Consider the following 19,303-nt stretch of genomic DNA (forward strand, 5'->3'; position numbering starts at 1 on the left):
AAAGCATATTCACACCAAAAAAAAAAGCAACTAGTGCACAATTCCCTTGATAAGCTTGGAAAAACAAACAAACGACTGGACCGCGCTAAAACAACACCTCGTGATAAGCTGTACGACAGGTCGGACAAAAAGCTGCTTAAAAACGTTCGGACAAATATTACGTGCAGACACAGTAGCTTTTGTAAAACAAAAAATAACACACCTTACTTTCCCGGTACCGATCCAAGCGGAATTAATTGCTAGCAGTAAAATAGTAGTTTTCACTTGTTTTATACCTCCTCCACCCTGCTACCCCCGTGCGGATTAAGATATGTGCTGGCGCAACAATAATGCCAGTGCCGAACCCGTTTTCGTTTGTGCGTAAGCTGTACTTATTGTAGCCAAGCGATACATATGCAGCGGGGTTATTTTTCCAACATGCAGCATGGAATATGCAATTGCATGTTTGTTATGAGTAATCTGTATGTTTTGCAGAAAGGGGTGAGTGATACAGTTACCGTGTGTATGTGTGTATATGTATGTTTTTGTTTTATTTATGCAAGCTTGTTGTATCGATTATGGTGCAACAAATTTTAATAACACTATATATTGTATTATTTATTATTCTTTTCAGATTATTATTATTCAATATTTTATATATACAGGTAGTCCCCGAGATACGCTATTATAGTGGACCGCTTTAACCCGGAAAAAAATCAGCGTATCTCGAATTTCCGCGTAAGTTGAATCCTGGTACAATTTCGTTTATGCTTCAAAGTCACAGAGTCGACTTTCTTCTGTGCCCTTAATTTATTCCGCGAATCAGGTGATTCTTAGAAAGAATAAGATAAAAACAAATTGTTTTTTTATGACACAGAATAGTATTTTCGAATAAATTTTTCACCTATTTGCTGAGATTTTGTGCTGTAAACTGCTCAGCTGTCAAATTTCCAAATAAGAGGAACCGCGTATCTCGGGGGCTGCCTGTATTTATATATATTTAATATATTTAACTTACATCCCATCTCTCTTCTGATGTTAAAACATATAAAATTTTTATCGTATTTTTATATTTGTATTACAAGGTTTATATTAAACATTATATTTTACTTTATATTAAATTAATTACTATGTAATATGTTGAAAAATGTCAAAAATGTTTTTTTTTGCAGTAAAATCCATATCACACAACAGCTTCAATAATCTTTTCTTTTTCACAATGGTCGTGAGATTTGTATTTTTCCCACGTTATTATAAAAAAATACGATTAAGTAGCTACTATTTATTACAATTTTATAGTTTCCCCGTTTGACAAAATTACTTAACAGTGTACAATGTCTTCGTCGGACGCAAAGAGCACCGTATCGGGGTATCGAAAAGTTCGTCCTCATCTTCCAATTGTTTACTCTCCCGACTGGCACGAAACAGACCAGTCTAGCATGAATATGGCCCGTCCGACGACGCCTGTGAGTCTGCGAGAGTCTTGCACGGTGGGAACTCTGGTCCAAAGCAACAGTCCACGGTCACTGCCACTCACCAACGAATGCGCGTGCGTTCTGACCGTGTAGCCAGCTCGCAGCTAGGGGAAATGGGTAACTCAGTCGGATGCTGTACTCTTCTGCAAAACCGTCCAGCAGACCTGGTCCAACTCCGATAACACAGGCAGCATCCAAGAATGGGGGCTCATTCGTTTGCTCCCTCTCTCTCACTCTCTTGAAATCGTTTCATCTGGGTATGGTGTTTCCGGTTTGTGGTTGCTCTTATCTCTGCCACCGGCATCCTTCCGGGTGGCGCGTTATCCGCTACAACTACCTTGAGGACGGTTCGATGAGCTGATGATCCGCCAAACACTCGTTACAGCTGGAAACGGTGGAACCCTCGCTACGTTTCTTCACCGCTCTCTTCCTGTTCAACGTGCGACCGTGCTGAGACCTGAGCCAACGAAGAAGAGCAGCACATCAAAACATGCCGCGCGTTCGGGTCAACGCTTCATCCCGCCAGTGTCCTGCCCAGGAGTTCCCGAAAAGACCGGGAACGGCCGAACTCGCGCGTTACTCGCCCGAGTAGCGAGATGAGCCTGTCGCAGCCGAATTCAGCACCCCTAGTCAGTCAGTCGCCAGCCGGTTTATTCATCGGTGCAGTTCGTTGCAGAAGTCCTTCGATTGGGCGAGCGAATTCTTCTCTGTTACTTTTCGGTAAAACCGCGTAGCCCGACACGCCAGATGGTGTGGAACGTTAGCGGCCGCTAGCCATCCGGTGTAAATGCCCGTCGCACGATAGCGACCTGTTGTGATCGTTGTGATGAAGTTTTATTCTGGAAGATTATACCAAATCCTTGAAGAGTTCAAAACAAATAAGACAAGCCATCAAGAATAATAGACAACTAGGTATTTTGTTCTGGATCTCCCGTAGTGAAGTGAACTTCCAGAGTGTGACTTTAGTTTGTAGTGTGCATTGATCGTGTCTGTGGTACAGTATGATGATTCTAGTATACTGGAGATATACTCCCTCCTTCCCAGTGATGTACCTGGTAGTGTTAGGGGTACTGTTGCTAGCATCGACACTGACCCACTCGGTCAATCTCGACGAAGGTGCATTCTCCAAGCATGCCTCGTACGATCCCTGCTACGATGAGGATCGTCCGCGCCGTTGTCTACCGGACTTTGTCAATGCTGCATTTGGCATGCCGGTAGTAGCGTCTTCCACCTGCGGACAGCGGTCCCTGGAGCGGTTGTGTGATGTGCAGCAGGTTCGCCCACGCTGTGTCCAGTGTGATGAAGGGAACCCACGCAAACGCTATCCACCGTCCGCCCTGACCGATGTGAACAACTCCAACAATGTCACCTGCTGGCGTTCCGAACCGCTCCGATCACCCGCGTCCATCAACGATCCACCGGACAACGTGACGCTGACGCTGTCACTCGGCAAGAAGTACGAGCTGACGTACATTAGCCTCACGTTCTGCCCCGGTACCATCAAGCCGGACTCGATCGCCATTTACAAGAGTGCGGACTTTGGCAAGTCGTGGCAGGCGTTCCAGTTTTACAGCTCCCAGTGCCGACGGGTGTACGGTCGACCGAACCGGGCCACGATCACGCGTGCTAACGAGCAGGAGGCACGCTGTACCGATGCGCATCGGCACGGCGGTGAGTCGGGTATTGGTGGAGCCGGACCCAGTGTTTCACGGATCGCCTTCAGCACTCTGGAGGGTCGGCCATCTGCACCGGATTTCGATTCGTCGCCGGTGCTGCAGGATTGGGTTACAGCTACTGATGTGCGCATCGTGTTCCATCGCCATCAAATGCCGCCTGAAGATTCGTTCGAGGATCCCTGGTATCTTTTGCACAGTTCGGCTCAGGTACCTCAGGCATCCTTCCGCCGACAGCCACGAGATCTGGAGGACGAACAAAATGCGTCGGAGCAGGAAGAATTTCCGGTGCCGTCCACGACGCCGGACTATCAATCCGAGGAAGCACCGCAGGTTCGATCACAATCAAACGCTTCGGAGCCGGTGAACTCATCCATCAAACCGCCAGCGGAAGTGCTGAGTGTAGGACGAACTGGATCATCTACGCGGCAGCAACCTCACCATCATTACGCGGTGTCAGATTTTGCTGTCGGTGGACGTTGCAAGTGTAATGGGCATGCGTTTCGCTGTGTCCCGATGGGGAAGGAGAGTGAGGTGAGCTGTGACTGCAAGCACAATACTGCTGGTCGTGACTGCGAGCGTTGCAAGCCGTTCCACTTTGATCGTCCATGGGGACGAGCTAACGCTAGAGATGCCAACGAATGCAAAGGTAGGAAGTGCTTGTCTTGAAGTGATGTCTTTACCTGCTTACTTACAGTTTCGAAACGGTTTCTTACGTGTTCCAACTACTCTCTTCATATATCTCCTGATGCTTAATGAGACTGTACTGTATAATTCTTCAACTCCACCTCAATAAGCATCCAACAATAATTGCACCCGGCTGACATGGCAGTGCTACCTCTCTACCTTCCATCATTCGCTAGAGGTGGTCCCTTCGCCGAATCCCAAAATTAAATGCTGCCCGGCAGGCAACCCTACTAGTGGACAAATCTAAACAATCTGTTTCACATAATTGTAATAAACCCAATCCCGATGGTGACGACAGTGCAGCCTGTTGTGACCCCGGCACGCGCTACAGTAGGCGAAAAAATAATTGATTTACGGTCAATTAAAGCAAATATTGTACACCCGACAAACCTTCTTGTCTTGCCCGCACCGTTCGCCCGACACGGAAGCCGACCAATACTGCAGTGCGTGAAAAAAGGGTCCGCCAGTGTGGAGGGAAATGAAATGGTTTGGCCCCTTTTGAATGCGTCTTCGCAGCACAGTACGGTGCTGCCTGTCGGATAATGGATAATACTGTCGGTAAAAGGGGGATTTCGGAGTTTCGAAACACTACAATGTCCCTATCCATTTCATTTCTCCAAGCGGATGGGTTTTATGTTTTGTTTCTTTTGGTTTGCCGTGGGGTGTGGGTGAGCAATATTCTGGCGGTACTTTAAAGTTTTGGGAGTAAGGGTGTGTCTCTTCGATACACGTCCGAGGGCCACCATTAGTGGCAGAGGGTCAGAATCGCAACATCACCATCGCTTCTGGAGCTAACTACAAACAGGTGGTGATTCGTACGATACATGCAGTCTCGCATAGATGAATTCGCTTTATTGTGTACGTACTATGGATAGAAATGAATCAGCTATTTTACTTGCAGCAAGATGCGGAGTTTAATTCTAGTTTATAGGGTAATCTAAAATTATTCGTTTAAAATAATTTAAAATGAGAAAGTAGTCGTGTTTCGTCATTTTTTGAGCAATTTTGTTCGATCGAAATAAGAAGTTCACATTTTTTTGTAAAGAGCAGAAAAAACGAGACCAAAAATGAAATCTGCACGTATCCGGATGACACATGCCCGGCATGCAAATGATAAAGTACATGGCTCCAGCAAATACGGTGAGCACGGCGTACGGCCACCGTACAGAGTTAGCTCCTTATTGTATTTATTCAACATGCTGAGAACTCCAATGGACGTTAATCCATTACGGAATGTTTACCGACTGAACCCCAACCCAAACTTGCAGTGAACTTTTCTGTTGAAGCAATTTGTTTCGGGAATGGTCGTAACCGGTATGAATTGCTAATTTCTGGGAGCATATAGGTTATAATTCTTGTCTGGCTGTCCCCTTTCGAGGCAATCAAGATATATTGAGCTTTTTTGGGATTTTTTGTTGCTCAGCTAAGCAAAGTCGGAACCATCAACAGTCTGGCCACATATTTGAACTAATTCATCCCGTAGGATCAACCACTCGACACTCGGGCAACTTATCACCCGGCTCATACCCGGTGGGCGATAAATCATTTGCCCTTATATCCGATGTAACCCGTTTACCCATTTTGTGTCAAACTGTGTTTCAGGCTAAACGCAACAAAATGGTGGAGCTAGTAAGGAACACAAATACATCAATCTTTCAGCATGTAGTAGTAATAATATTAGGTGCGCAAATAAATATCGTCCGTTTTTTTTTTCATTAGTTTATTTCTTCCGCGGCTTCAACTCGTGTGGCCACCCTTTTCCCTTCTTCTGCATCATGCCTAACGCGTTCAGCCGTGATGATATGGCCTGACGAGTTACACCAAGCACGGCTGCAAGCTCTCCTTGCGTTTGGCAGTGATTTTCCTCAAGTAAAGCCGTCAATTCTTCGTCGGCGAACGTTTTGGGCCTTCCTTCACGTTGAGCATCCTCCACGGCGAAATCACCGCTTCGAAAGCGTCGGAACCAATCCCGACACCTTGTTTCGCTTAGAGCAGCATCGCCGTAAACACTCGAAAGCTCTCGATGCGCTTCGGCTGTTGTTTTTTTCACTCGAAACAAAAACAGCAACACCTCCCGCATATGGTGCTTATCCGACTCAAAATCAAACATTGTCAAGCACTAAGAACTTTTACTCGCAGGAAACAATCACTAATCTGTGTACACAGTTTAATTATGTCGTTTCCGAACTTGATTTGTGACGTTTGTTAACGTCAAAATCGCGCCAAATCGATTTAAAAACGGCCGTTATTTATTTGCGGACCTAATACATACAGCGCTCCTTACACCTTTAAGAGATCTCCGATCGCTAGACAGATTGCACTACCGGTAGAACTGTAAAGCGTTTCCAATGAATCGCTAACGCCTCTGAGAGAGCCACACTCGAATGGAGATAGCGAATAAAAAAAAAAGACAGAACAGCAGCAACCAACCTTCGCCAGTCACTAGGTTTTATCGCGAATTTAATTTAAGGTTCCTGCCAACGTCAATACTTCATGCACGATCGCTAAACAACCTACTCCGGTACCAGTGTATTGATAGGGAACCTTCCCACCTTGGAACGGCACACTCCCAAATGGATTGCTTGTCCAGTTTGCTACTCATTGGTGTCGCCAGGACGTCCCGCTGGGCCGGTGGAATGTCGTACACCGATCGGTGCACCCTCTAGCGCAGTTAACTAATTTACATGTGCAACCGCGACACATTTCTGACCCACAAGTTTTGTTGAAACTCTTTTTTCTTCTTCTTGAATTCGCGAGGACAAAAGATAAAGAAATGACGGTTTAGTTGTCGCTGATCAATTTATGACTTGCAACGGCCTAGTACCTGGGACACGGTATCTTACCCATACCCGGGGCGTATTTTATCTATTATAGGGAGTTCACGCTTTTTTTGGATGGGGCGAGTCGTTCTCCCCAGTCTCGTTGCTGTCAGTTGCAGAACCACACCGTTCAATGTCGACGCACCATTCGGAAACGTCAATCCGGTAAGCCTCGTCTAGCTGTACTCGTCCATTGTCAAGTGTAGGGTTGGAAGGATGCGGGAGTTTTTAATTATTCGCATGAGTTACTATGTTTGGGATGAATTTAGACAAGCAGATATCAACAGCAAAAGATCGCTGTGTACTGTGTGTTTAAATATCATGGTGGTAATACGGAAAGATGGAGAACAATAGTACAATTTTATTATTGACTCTGGATGAACTTCTCGCTGGGATGAACTGTTATTTGATTTCTTTATTTGCACATAACCTGATTAAAATGTAAGACACTCATAATCATGTGCCTGTTGTACCAATACGTGACCAGAATGGCAGGCTGTGCTGTGTAATAATGTTAAATCCCGATGAGACATAATCCCAGCATATCTTCTAATGGTGTAACCTTGTTGCGAGTAGATAAGAGCCTCCAGAGTTGAATTTAAGATAAGTAGCAATTTAAAATCTTGATCACGCTTTTCAATTAAAATATTTCAAATTATTATGGTTGACGGCAACAGTGCCATAACAAAAAAAGATCAATAAGATACTGGTAATATTGAAACCGCATCATCTGACAGTTACCGAACTGGCACGTGATTTTGAAATGAAAGGTACTTCTTTGCAGGATTTCGAGATCCAATAAACGTCCAGCCAATCTGAAACACGGATCAGAAGAAGTTCTGGTGCAAAACGTGCGCCTAGTCAGAAAGTACGTGCTGCAGCAGACACTGGTTAAAAACGCTGATGTATCCAACCGTTTGCACACCTTCGTACACATAGTCAATCGATGTCTATTTTTCAGAATTCTCTTCCTACACCTGCCCAAAAAAAAACCGGTCCCTACTCACCCGGCCGGAGGGTTTCGCAGAAAAACTTATTAAATATTAAAATCGCATCAATATCTCGTGATCATTAAAATCATATTCAGCTCATTAGCATACCTGAGCGAGCCTGCGAAATTTCGTACGCTTTCGTCCAGGGTTTCTCCGGGGGTTCGGGCCCGATTCGTTCAGGATCAGACGCAATTTTGCGCGTTGTGAAGGTTGCTACCCCTCTCTTATTCTGTCTCATTCTATCCGAGAGCTGCTGGTAGTCAGGAAGCAAATAGCATTAGCATGCAACGTGATTGCGAAGATGTTCGTGTTCCCGGTTGATCCTTGATGTGGATGTGTGGTGCGCAAGTTGAAAGGAGTGTGTATGTGTGCCGTTTTTGTAAACAGGCCACGTAGCTCGCTCATGAAGACGGTACCAAAAACATCGCTTCCATCTGACCGACGCCTGGAGGCTTTTGGCTGACCGAACTTTGATGGTGAAGTCTGGTGTATTTCTTTTTTTATTCTGAAAATGCGAAGTAAGTGGGCATTGTGCATTGGAGTTGGTAAGAGATTTCTCTCGCTTGGAACAGTGGGACAGAGTGGGAACAGTCTAAACCAATTCCGATGCCGTGTGATTGATTTTTCTACAGTGTCTGGGATTTTCGGATAAACTCCAAAGTCCATAGTTACTGATGCAGTGCACAGTTAGAACCTTGTTGTCCCAATCAGGAATAAATCACCCTTTGTATCCTACAACGGTGCAACCTCTTGTGTATCAATCGTTGTAAGATGATCGCACCAACAATAGCTTGATGAGGCATTTAGGCTCTCAGTATAATGTCCCTCGTCGATAAGCCATCAGGACTGTTTGGGAGATTGTAAGTCCAAGATGTTGACTGTTTCTGAATACGTGTATGTTCGGGACAATCAAAACACTACATCCCCGATCTCGTTTCGATTGTAACCTAGAACAGATCACAACCAACGGTGAGTAACTCCCCATTTTCTGCCGTCAGTAGTCTCCCTAAACCACCACCTCCCATGGGGTCAGTTGCATAGACTCCAGCTTGCAGCCAGTTGACGTGGGTGATGTTCAACATGTTTCATTTGAACGCCGGTGTGGTCCACATGGAAGGTGGTGCGATGTAAAAATGGGAGAGAGAGAAAAAAAAATCACCATAACAATAGTGTCTGTGCGTTTGTGTATCGCCCAGTTGGCCATAAAGATTGGGAACTTCCCGGGGCAGTCGGAAGTGTCAGGGAGGGATTAAAATCGATCAAACTAATTCAAAATACATGTTAGATGAAAATGATTCATTTCTACCTTCCAATTCACTCGTGTGCCTCCCCCTTAAACACATTTTCCAATCCATCGCGGCGCTCCATCCTGTGAAACTTTACGTCCAACCCGCCGTAACGCTGTGTAACAGGGCGAGATATCGCTGATATATACCCCCACCAATCGCCCCAAGAGGAACCCTTCAACAAACCTCGAAGACCTCGTAGAGATGAAAGTGATAATAAAGCGGCGTAGCGCAATGACACGCACCCGTCCCGGAGCGGAATAATGGGTGGGAGCAAACGACAGGAACAAGAATCCATTAGCAGGTCCAAGGGTACTGTTGTGTTCCTGCCCGTTTCCCGGTGCATGTAGAACTGCTAGCAAAAGCTTTCAAAATAAAACTGGTTCTTCGCTTACCACAATGAGTACCTTTCCAAATCAACAGCACCTCCGCATACTAGGTCAAACAAGCATATTGCTACGAGGCATTGCATTATGCGTCTGGTCGAATCGAACACTTGACAGAGGTATGTGCAATTATTTGATCGCCACCATTTTGGTCGAAATCATTTAAAGCGATGAAGGTACAGTAAGCTTCAAACTATTATAACAGGTCGGCTGATAATTGTTTGGCCTAACACATAGATCGCGCTAGAAGATTTTTATCCATATCATATTTCGTGTTTAACCTTCAGACGAATTCTGTCCAAATTTAACTGCACTCTGGCTATAACCTGATGTGCTAGAGCATTTTGTGTGACGCAACTTTTGTGCTTTGAGCAATAAAATATTGCTTTTTGAAGGGGAAAATTACAGTCGAAGTCAAAAATTGGCTTCATGATGAGTTTTTAACACTGTTCTACCAAAACCAACCTTAAAATTTTGGTATGCTAAATTTAAATGTGGTAAAATGAGCACCGAGGACGGTGAACTCAGTGGACGCCCAAAAGAGCTGGTTACAGACAGAAACATTAAAAAAATTCACAAAATTATTCAAAGCAACCGTAATGTGAAGTTGATCGAGATAGCTGACACCCTAAAGATGTCCAAGGAACGTGTTGGACATATCTTTCACGAGTTTTTGCTTCAGTATGTTACCATGGATGAGTCTTGGCTTCTCCACTTCACTCCAAATTCTAACAGACAGTCATCCGACAGTGGACTGGACGCGATGAAATTATTTAACAATAGAATAAAAATAAAATAATTTTGCAAAAAATAGTGTTTTACTGTCTTAGGCCAAATAATTATCAGCCCACCTGTTTAATCAAAGCGCTGTAACATTAACGTTGAGAAGTTGGTCGATTCTTGCCATATAGCCCACCAGTGCGTCATTTATGTCTCAGCATAATAAAACTCAACTACTCATAGCCATCATAAAGGAAAATGATTGCAGAATGACTCGCATGGTTTGATGATTTCCCCTGGTGGATGTGGGATGCTCACATTGCCCAATATTTATGGAGATATCCCATCCGGAGGCGAACTTTCCACTGCATTTATAGGCTTTACGCATCCTTCCCATCATCATCGTAACGGAACAACAATAACTTTGAATGGGAACTAGCCTAGAATGGGTGTTTGTACAGACAAAAGACAGCAACACCTAAAGACACTAAGCACCTGCACTTTACTGAAGCATCTCAAAACTCATCACAGTAAACCCACCCACCGGCACCGGTTGATGGATGGAGCGGTACGGAAGCGAAAAGGTGGAAAGGATATTTATGACTGTTTCCTTTTCACCTAATGCCGACCTGACACGGATTAGTGGCCTGCTTTGAGAAATGGTTTTCGTCCGGATGCGAAACCCTTTTCTGACACGCTGGGCTTACTGACCACTCGCCCAGATCGCTGACTTAGCACCGGGTGGAATGGTGAACCGTGGCTGGGTACAGCAGCATTTTATGGGCAAATGGTGAAAGTTTGCCCACACAAAACAAAGGTTAGGTTTTTTGTAGTAGTTGAGCGGGGATGGCGTGGAGGAGGAGAGCGGGAATAGAGGGGAAGGATGGGGGTTAGTCCGTCACAAGAAGGAAGACGATGACGATGATGGGGATGAGTGTCACCTTCTGTGGACGTCGAAGGATTCATTAGTTTGCAGCCGTCCGTCCACTGATGCTGGTTGACAGGATGATGAGCGAGGCTAGTTAAAATGTAAGAAATGGAAGCTTTAATTACTGCCCCAATCTTAATATACAAACTTTCAGGCCTATGCGTCCCTTGGAGTAATGAATAGCTGCCATCAAAATAAACCCAGTAGTGGTGCAGCATCTATCAAAAATTAACAATGAACACTCACTGCCGAGTCGTTACGTTAAATTGCCGCCAGGATTAATATCCAATTTCAATAGAGATCCCAACGGCTGGTTTTAAGTTAACTACAAAGTAAAACTTCTAGCTGATGAGCGATGGATCAAATTCACTACCGTCGCATTATGCGCCCACCGTCGTATCTACTAGCGAGAGTTGCGGTGACAGAGGCGCCGTAATCGTTCCGTCAAGCAGCAATCGATAAAAACACGATGAATATCTTGTCAGCAGTCGAATAATTTTCTGTTTACCATCAACATTATTTCTACCGGACGGACCGGTCTGGTGGATGGGAAGGAAGTAATAGCAAAACCAGTAACGGCAAACAGGATAACTGGATTGGACGAAGATTTGAAAAAAAGAACCGCAGGGTGAAAGGAAAATCCGCAACAGCGTTAGGGAGCGCACCGTCACAGGACGCGCCTGCGAATGAGAGGATGGGAAATTAAATTAAAGCTAAATAGATGCGTACGAGTTGGGGTGTTTTGATTAAATTTATTAACAAAAAGGATCCGGCCAAGGGGCGAGGACACTGCACATCGCGTCCCGTTACACCGATTGCCTACGGGTAGACGGTTGCTTTGCCACCCGTACTACCGGAAGAGTTTTGGCCGAAAGTCCTGGTCCATGGTTGGAGGCAACCAGGGATGGGCAAAATAAGAGAACTACAAGAAAAAGAAGCAAACCGTTGAGTTTCGAACTTCATACTATCTTCCGTTAGCCTCGTGGACGAGTGTCCCGAGGCTTTTTTTTTCCTCCCCCGGAATGAAACGATATTTTTGCCCCCTTCATCATCGGCCATCATGGAATGCTTAGCGATATAGCGCTGTCCTGCCACCAGCACGTTAGAAGTAACCTCTATTTTCCTACGCCCACCTTCCCGCCCACCGAGTAAAATGGTTTGGAATTCAATCCATCTTTCCTTATACCCGGCATCCATCATTGAGCTTCCGGGCTGCCTCACTTCTGCCATTTTTGCTACATTTTTACGACGATGCTGTTTCCGTTCGCTGCTGAAGCGAATAAAAAAAAACACCCCTTTTCGCTCCCAGCAGGAAAATGGGAATTGGTTGAGGGGAGGGAGGGAGGTACTGGACCAGAAGTACGCAGCCTTGTGTAAACAGCAACTGGTATGTCGATGAATTTTAATAACCATTAGGAATTTATGACTTTATGATGGTAGCACTAGAGCAAAAGGCAGCACTTGCTGCTACTGCTATTGTGTGTGTGTGTGTGTGTCTGTATGTGTGTGCATCCTGTTTCAAGCGTTTGAGGGGAAATATTTTCTATGGTGGTATTTTAATTTCATCCTTACAGTAGTTTTCATCGGGTTTTGTCAAATTCCAACGTAAAATGCTTGCTATATAATATTCGTTAGAAACAAAAATATATAAAAGGGTGAAGTGAAGTCTACTAAATTACACGGTAATGGGTCATTTATCCTGACAGTTTCGTAATGGAACGATTGCAAATGTGTGATGTTTGAAATTCTTTCAATCTACAGACTTTTAAAAAACTATTCTTCTTTAGGAGTTCGTATCGATAAAGGATAAAATTATGGAGTTAATAGAAAAAAGCTAGTTGGGAAGCTCGTCTCCTTCGACATAGAGAAGGTTTTTGACAGAATTAACCATACATTTCTGTATAAAATAATGTATTCCATGGCTGATTCCGTGAGCTGATCAAAGCTTGAAGACAAGGTCTAGCAGGAACTTTCTTTAATAGATATGCAATATAACCTCAACAGTTTATGAGGATCATATAATAAAACATCAACGTTGAAACGCAACCAAAGCTCGAAGAAGTAAACTTGTTCACCGTCTTTACTGTTTCGATAAAAACTAGAGCGTGTGAAAAATGGCATAATATCGACATCGTATGCTTATGACTTAAGCTCTCTAAAACTGAGCCGAAACGAGCATGCTCGCACGCTACCAGAACGTCTTCAACATGTACATCTAGTCAACGGGCAGAGCAACAACAGAGCGAACCGTGTCGTGCCCATAAAAATAACCGGTATCGCGCCGGTTGTCAAAAAGGTGTTGATGTTCCTGGAACAGATGATCGTAACCGAGTCCGGAGGTCATCATTTTCACCTGAATACTTTCTTCCAGCTGCTCTGGAACAAGCTCGTTCTTTCTTTCTTCTCCACCTCCCGCTGCTCACACAAACTCACCCTTACCCTGTGGTACTTTTCAACTAGGGTTATCTTCCTCCAGAACATCCAACAAGCAACGACCTACGGTCGGCGGCTTTTCCACAGCCCGGGGATTGCTCAAAGCTCGGGCTTAGGAATCTAAAACTTGGGTCCTCAGCAATTCGACTTCTGCTACAACTGCCGCACCGGTACGGGCCAATACGAGCGGGGGTTTTTCGGGTTTATGATTCCGACCCGGTTGGCTTGCGCGACCACCGCTTATCGGTGGCATTTATCATCCTCGCACAGCCGCAACCCCACCCGATATCTTCATTAGGAATGAAAATATTTGTTTAAGAAATAAAACCACAACCTGCGGACGGCCGAAGGAACCGAACGGCTCCGGGAGGTTGGTTAGTTAGCGGTTTCTGAAGCCAAGATGCTGCCAGTCCTGGATGGTGCTGTTCGGTGAGGATGGTTCTTTTGCGGGCAGTTTAATTAGAGACACAGATTTCGTAGAACCTTGGCTGATGTGATACCGATGGTGGGGGCAGGACCATCTGGAAAGGGAAACGGCACAAGTAGGAGGAAACAATTCTACAATTCTGACTGTTTGGTAAGTTACATGGAAGAAAAATTCTTCATACCCAGATGAAGTTGGGAATTTGAAATTCTGTATCGTGCGAGAATGATATCAGAAATGTTTGGATGATACAGAATGCTCCAATATTTCTGGTTATGTCATGCAATTCCTATAAAGCCGGAGTACTATTTCTTCGGAGTTTTATGAAAAGAAGTATACAGCTCAGTAGATGCTTTAATTATTAGCAGGTTTTGCTAATTGAACACACCTCGTGCTCAGTGGAAACACGTTGGACGGTTTCGGTCTTGATTTGCGATCGATCATGCCCAACAGTAACCGTGGAACCGCTGGAATTACAGCAACAAAGCGTGAGGTTTTAACATTCCGCAATCATTACTGTCACGTTTGGATAATGAACATGACTCTCATGACACACGAGCTCGGTACGGAGCACCGTATCGACCACCAACCTCCATTAAAGTCTCAATGACTTCCACCCTACACCTTAATCAATTATCGACTAATAGGATTGTGCTCAGCAGCTGCCAGCATTTGACGTAGTCCGGTCAGCACTAACGAACACATTTCAAAACAAATTTCTCGTCTCCATGGTACACGCTTCCTATCTTATTGTCTTAATTTCAATACCCTCCATTGCCGTCGGGTTAGATCATTCAAGGTAGCGGGCGCGATCGATCAACGCGATGTTAGCGGTGGAAGCTTTTCTGTGTCGAGAGATCAGTTACGCTCCCAAACGCCACTGATTAAGCGTCCCCGCCAGCTGACGTATTTGTACAAAGTGAGTCATACTTTCAACAGTAATGTCCATGGTTTTTTTTTATTTTGTACCGAACCGTGACTGGCAATGACTTCATCGCAAAAGTTTTATTACGCCATGTTGGATTTTGATGAAGTTTTCCACGATTCGTACAAACATTAGAGTAAATATGGCTTTGGATTTTGTTGTTGTTGTGTTAAATTCCTGTTTATTATTTACCGATGCTAACATTCCATTTGATCACAGCCACTATGGAAGGAAGTTGGACGGGAACGGAAACTCAAACCCGGAGGGAAATAGCGATGAAGGCGGAACACCGATTCAGAGTTTTATTACACTTTCGATCGGATCCATGATTACAAGAAGATCAAGTGCGTCTATGTATGCGTGTGTGTGTCTGTGTGTGTTTGTTGGAGATGAAGAGAGTAGACGAGATAAAGATTGAAACAATGTGAGCCGGTACGAAAAGTGGCCGTTGGTGTATCTTTCCCGAGCACAAAACGTGTTGTCCAGCAATCTCTAAGACAACCGGAATTCACCATCATCACTGTTGGCATCCGTCGGCATTGCATCGCACTATATCGATGTATCGCACCGCCGCACCAATGCGACCCGAAAGGAGCACCCATAAACGTCAAATTAAAACGGAATGGAAAAAAGAGAAGATGTCTTTAAAAAAATATATAAGGAAGACAGCAGCAAAGATACCAGAATCAGTGCATCTAGAAGGCGATGGCGAAAACAACAAAACAAAAGAAACAAACCGAAAAGGGGAGAGAAGAACAAAAAAAAACACCAAACAAAGCAAACCCCAAAACAAACCAAGACGAGAACCAAGCTGAAGAAGCCTCGCTAAATCTGTACCGCGTTGCGTTAAAAGAAGACACAAGCAGCAAAGGATCGAATGTGGTTCACACATTCCTGGGATGGGTTGGATTTTTTTTGGGGTGGCGGGCAAAAAGTGTGTGTGTGTGTAAAAGCCGTAAAAGAGCTTAAAGTTTGTTGAGCGGGGCCGGGCAAAAGAGAATATCCGATCAGGGACGGGGACCATAACAATATATTTGAGATGCAATGTGAAGATAAACGCAGCACGGGAGTAACCCACGGAAGGCAGTGGGGAAAATTTCCATCCAACCCGACGTGGACGTGGACAGAGTGCGATTAATGCTACTACTACCACTACTGCTGCTACTTTTCAGTACTGGTGTTGCAGCTTTTACTAATATGTTCCATTAAGCAAACCCGGCTATTTGGCTTTTGTCTTACCGGTTTCTGTTAGATATCTGGGCGAATGTCGGCCACTTCCTTGGTGGGCGCATATCGCTGTACATCAACTGATTCCCAACACGTCCGGTGGGCTGCCCGAAGCGCTTTTGGATGTAATACCTGAGCAGCATTGGGGAAGAATTCCGAATACGCAGTGATCAACTTCAACGCCCTGTTTCGATTCCCCAGGAGGAAGGCATCGAAGACTATTGGAGATGGAATCTGTCGGTTGGTGTATATACCGAGAATCATCAAAACTGTTTTGAGGCATGGTGTACTCAATTAGCTTCCTGAGATATGTATTACATTTCAAATAGCACTAGCCTTTGTCCAATTGCGTTTGCATTGGAAGGTTGGAAGGTTGTTTGTCTTTTTCGGAGAAAGGAAAACAGTCCCCCTTTATGGTAACCCGTACCCGTCTCCACCTCGATGCCATCACTGGCAATCGCTTCAAAAAGGATCAGCTCAATCTTTCAACGAAACACCGATTTCCCGAGTGGGCTGCTCGAGTATAGTCTCGATTTCCCTGGGATCGATTTCCAATTCGCTCCAGGCCACCGGTACCCGTCAAATATATGTCGGAAATCGGAAGTCAATGCAATTTATTAACTGCCTCCCGGGCAAACATGCCCGTGCACGGTAGCGGATCTTCGAAAACCCAGATCAAAACGATGCTCCGAGGAGCTCCGGCATCCGAGCAAACAGTGTTCGGCATATTCCGGCACACATCGGACGAAAGCAGCGTACTGCGTGCACGCCCAAACTGGAGCAAAGATGACCGCGCATTGAGATGTGGTTCGGTAAATACGCAAGACAAATAGCGCGTCCAGCACCCGGGATCCCTGCACCGTGAAAGCTTTCGGAGCGGAATCCGACTGGAAAATATATGACCCCATGCTGGCTGATGCATCACTGCAGCAGTTGGTTGCCTGCGGACAGGATGGGCGGCTGGTTTGTCTACCAAACTTCCCAGTGCTTAATTGATGAGGTTTTTGCCGCCTGGAGGTCGTGGCTAAAACCCGGCACCGGGATGGAAGCGTATGGAAAGGAAAGCCCCAGAAACGGTGACTGTAGTCAAAGCACTCCGAGTGAAGAGTAAATTAAAATTTCAACTGATACAGTTTCGAGCCAAACGATTCACCCAAACCCCGGAAGCACTTTCGTTGGGGATGGTTTTGTAGTGGAGAAATGTTGACGAACAATAAAGGGTGGGCTTTATTTTTCTCAGATAATTAAAACGGTTCTCAGTTTGAAGATCCCAGCCAGAGCTGACGCTTCAGAACTTATCCCGAGAAGCAGTTGTGTGTCACAATATTTTGTCACAATAGCAAAACGAAATGGGTCTGTTTGTCAACATAAACAGAAACCTAGACAAAGTCGGTGAATGTATACGGCTTGCAACAATAAAGAACTCCTACCGTGCAGATATTGATGTTTTGGGCAATTCCTTCTTAAATTCCCTCGCCGCATCATCACTTACCGTTGCCCAGCAGCAATTAAAGCATGGAAAAGCTACAGGAAGAATGAAAAAAAGAAGAGACCCAACATTTATTGTCACAACAGAAAAGCAAATCTTATTTTCGGCCACACATTCTAGCCACACCTGTTCGCTTCCTGGAAACGGGCATCGGAGTCTAACAGTCCAAACCAACCGACCAGAAAACCGCAGGTGACTTTCAGCGGTAAGGGTAAAACGTCACCATGCAAGTCCTTTGTCGGACGGGTAGAGTCCCTCGGGGGGTGTAGCATTGTGCGCAAACATTCCTTCCGTATGTGGGTAATGGTCGGAGTGTCTCAAGGAGCGGGCACAGTGTTGATGGTTGGCTGCCACACACGTTGAAGCGGTTGGGCAATTTCTGAACACTTTGCTCTCGGTGTTGTTTTGCTGGCCCAAAAGTGCTGTCCCATTGCAGTGCGACAGGAAGTTTGTGCCGTTCTGTAGATGGTCGCAGGTATTGTGGCTGGTGGTCTGTTGTAGCTCATTGTGACGAGTTCTGGACAATAGTAGGTCTGAGGTTTTTTTTTTTAGCTCCGATTCGAAGGTGGTTAGTTTGCTGCGGAACAAAACAATCAACAAGCTGATGGGATAATACTCGGAGATAACGCAGCACGCTTCCTCGTTTGGAACATCAACATGAAGACACCAATCAGTCAAGCAATCGTCTAGATGTAATGCGAGAAGTCAAACAAACAACTCCTAATCCGATGCACTAGCACACTAAATCCCGACCACGCCAGCGGTTGACAGGTGACAGGTGTGGTGACAGACGGTGACAGTTACAAACGTTTGCGTAGGTATAATCACTAGATAAAAATCACCACAGCTCCGTATCGTGCCGCACTGGATTCACAAACAAAGGGCCCAGGCATATGATGCCCGATACATCCGCGCAAGCAGCACGGACGAGTGTTTGTGAAGGTCCATATTTGTCCACGAACGATAAGGATGCTGCGAAAAAGATTAACTAGCGCCCAGCGCAATGCCGGCTAGTGTTGAGCTGTTTAATTATTCCGGACACTATTAAAATCGAGCGTACGCGGTAGAAAATGGCAAAAGGTTACGCGGGACCAGATTACGCAAAACGCAATCCCTGCATTCCTGGCTCTGCTGCACCACTTTCCCTCCCACCCATAGACAAATCCCACCCTGGTGCCCTGGTAAAGGCGGATAACATTGCCACGGGGCCGGGTGATTTGCAAATCCGTTCCGTTTTTGTTTGTATATCATTAGTGCGGTTATCATTGCCGTGCCAGGCGTTTTGCCGGGGCCGCGTCACCATCTGTCGTAAGCGTTCGTGCGCGGGACGGGCGGGTTCGGCGGCTTCCTTTTGTGTCCTTCCGTTTGCGCACGTAAACATACCAACATTCGTTGCTGGCGGCAGGAAGTATCAGGAGACTTTTTTCTTCCTGTAGCCTTGGGTTTTCTTCGCTTCCGATTCCGCAAAAGGGCTTGCATGAAGTTTGGCAACAGACAGGGGGAGTTCCTTTTCCACAGCAAATGCCGACTCGCAGGCATCCCCAGCACGGGCTATTATCCTGCCACCAACCCCCATCGGTGCTATCATTGGTAGAGTCGTTATTTGCTTAAGCTGTTGTCGCGTGTATTGTCTTGTGCAATGTTTGAGGTTAGGCTTAGCGCTGTCCGATCCTTGGTAACTAGCATTGACTGCACTGCCATGGGAGATGTCTGTATTTGTAACGATGCAAAGTGTCAACATTTGTTTATGTCGCTTCCCATTCACGCGTGTGGGGAAAGAGATTTTTTATTGTTTTGATTAACTTGCTGATTTTTTGTCTTCTTTTTGTTATCTTCACCCTTTCACATTTACCCTTCGTT

General features: G+C 45.3%; 1 protein-coding gene across 1 annotated transcript in view; it reads left to right on the forward strand.

Moving 5' to 3' along the window:
* Positions 1-2,449: 2,449 nt before the first annotated feature.
* The window catches only part of LOC128306797 (netrin-A-like), a 54,226-nt gene continuing 37,372 nt past the window's right edge, over positions 2,450-19,303 (forward strand). Inside the window, exon 1 of the mRNA XM_053044411.1 lies at positions 2,450-3,776. Within this exon, the coding sequence (XP_052900371.1) occupies positions 2,456-3,776 (1,321 nt within the window). The 5' untranslated portion in view covers positions 2,450-2,455. The remainder of the gene's footprint in view (positions 3,777-19,303) is intronic.

The sequence above is a fragment of the Anopheles moucheti genome, chromosome X (genome assembly GCF_943734755.1).
Source record: "Anopheles moucheti chromosome X, idAnoMoucSN_F20_07, whole genome shotgun sequence".
In the NCBI taxonomy this organism is placed as follows: Eukaryota; Metazoa; Arthropoda; class Insecta; order Diptera; family Culicidae; genus Anopheles; species Anopheles moucheti.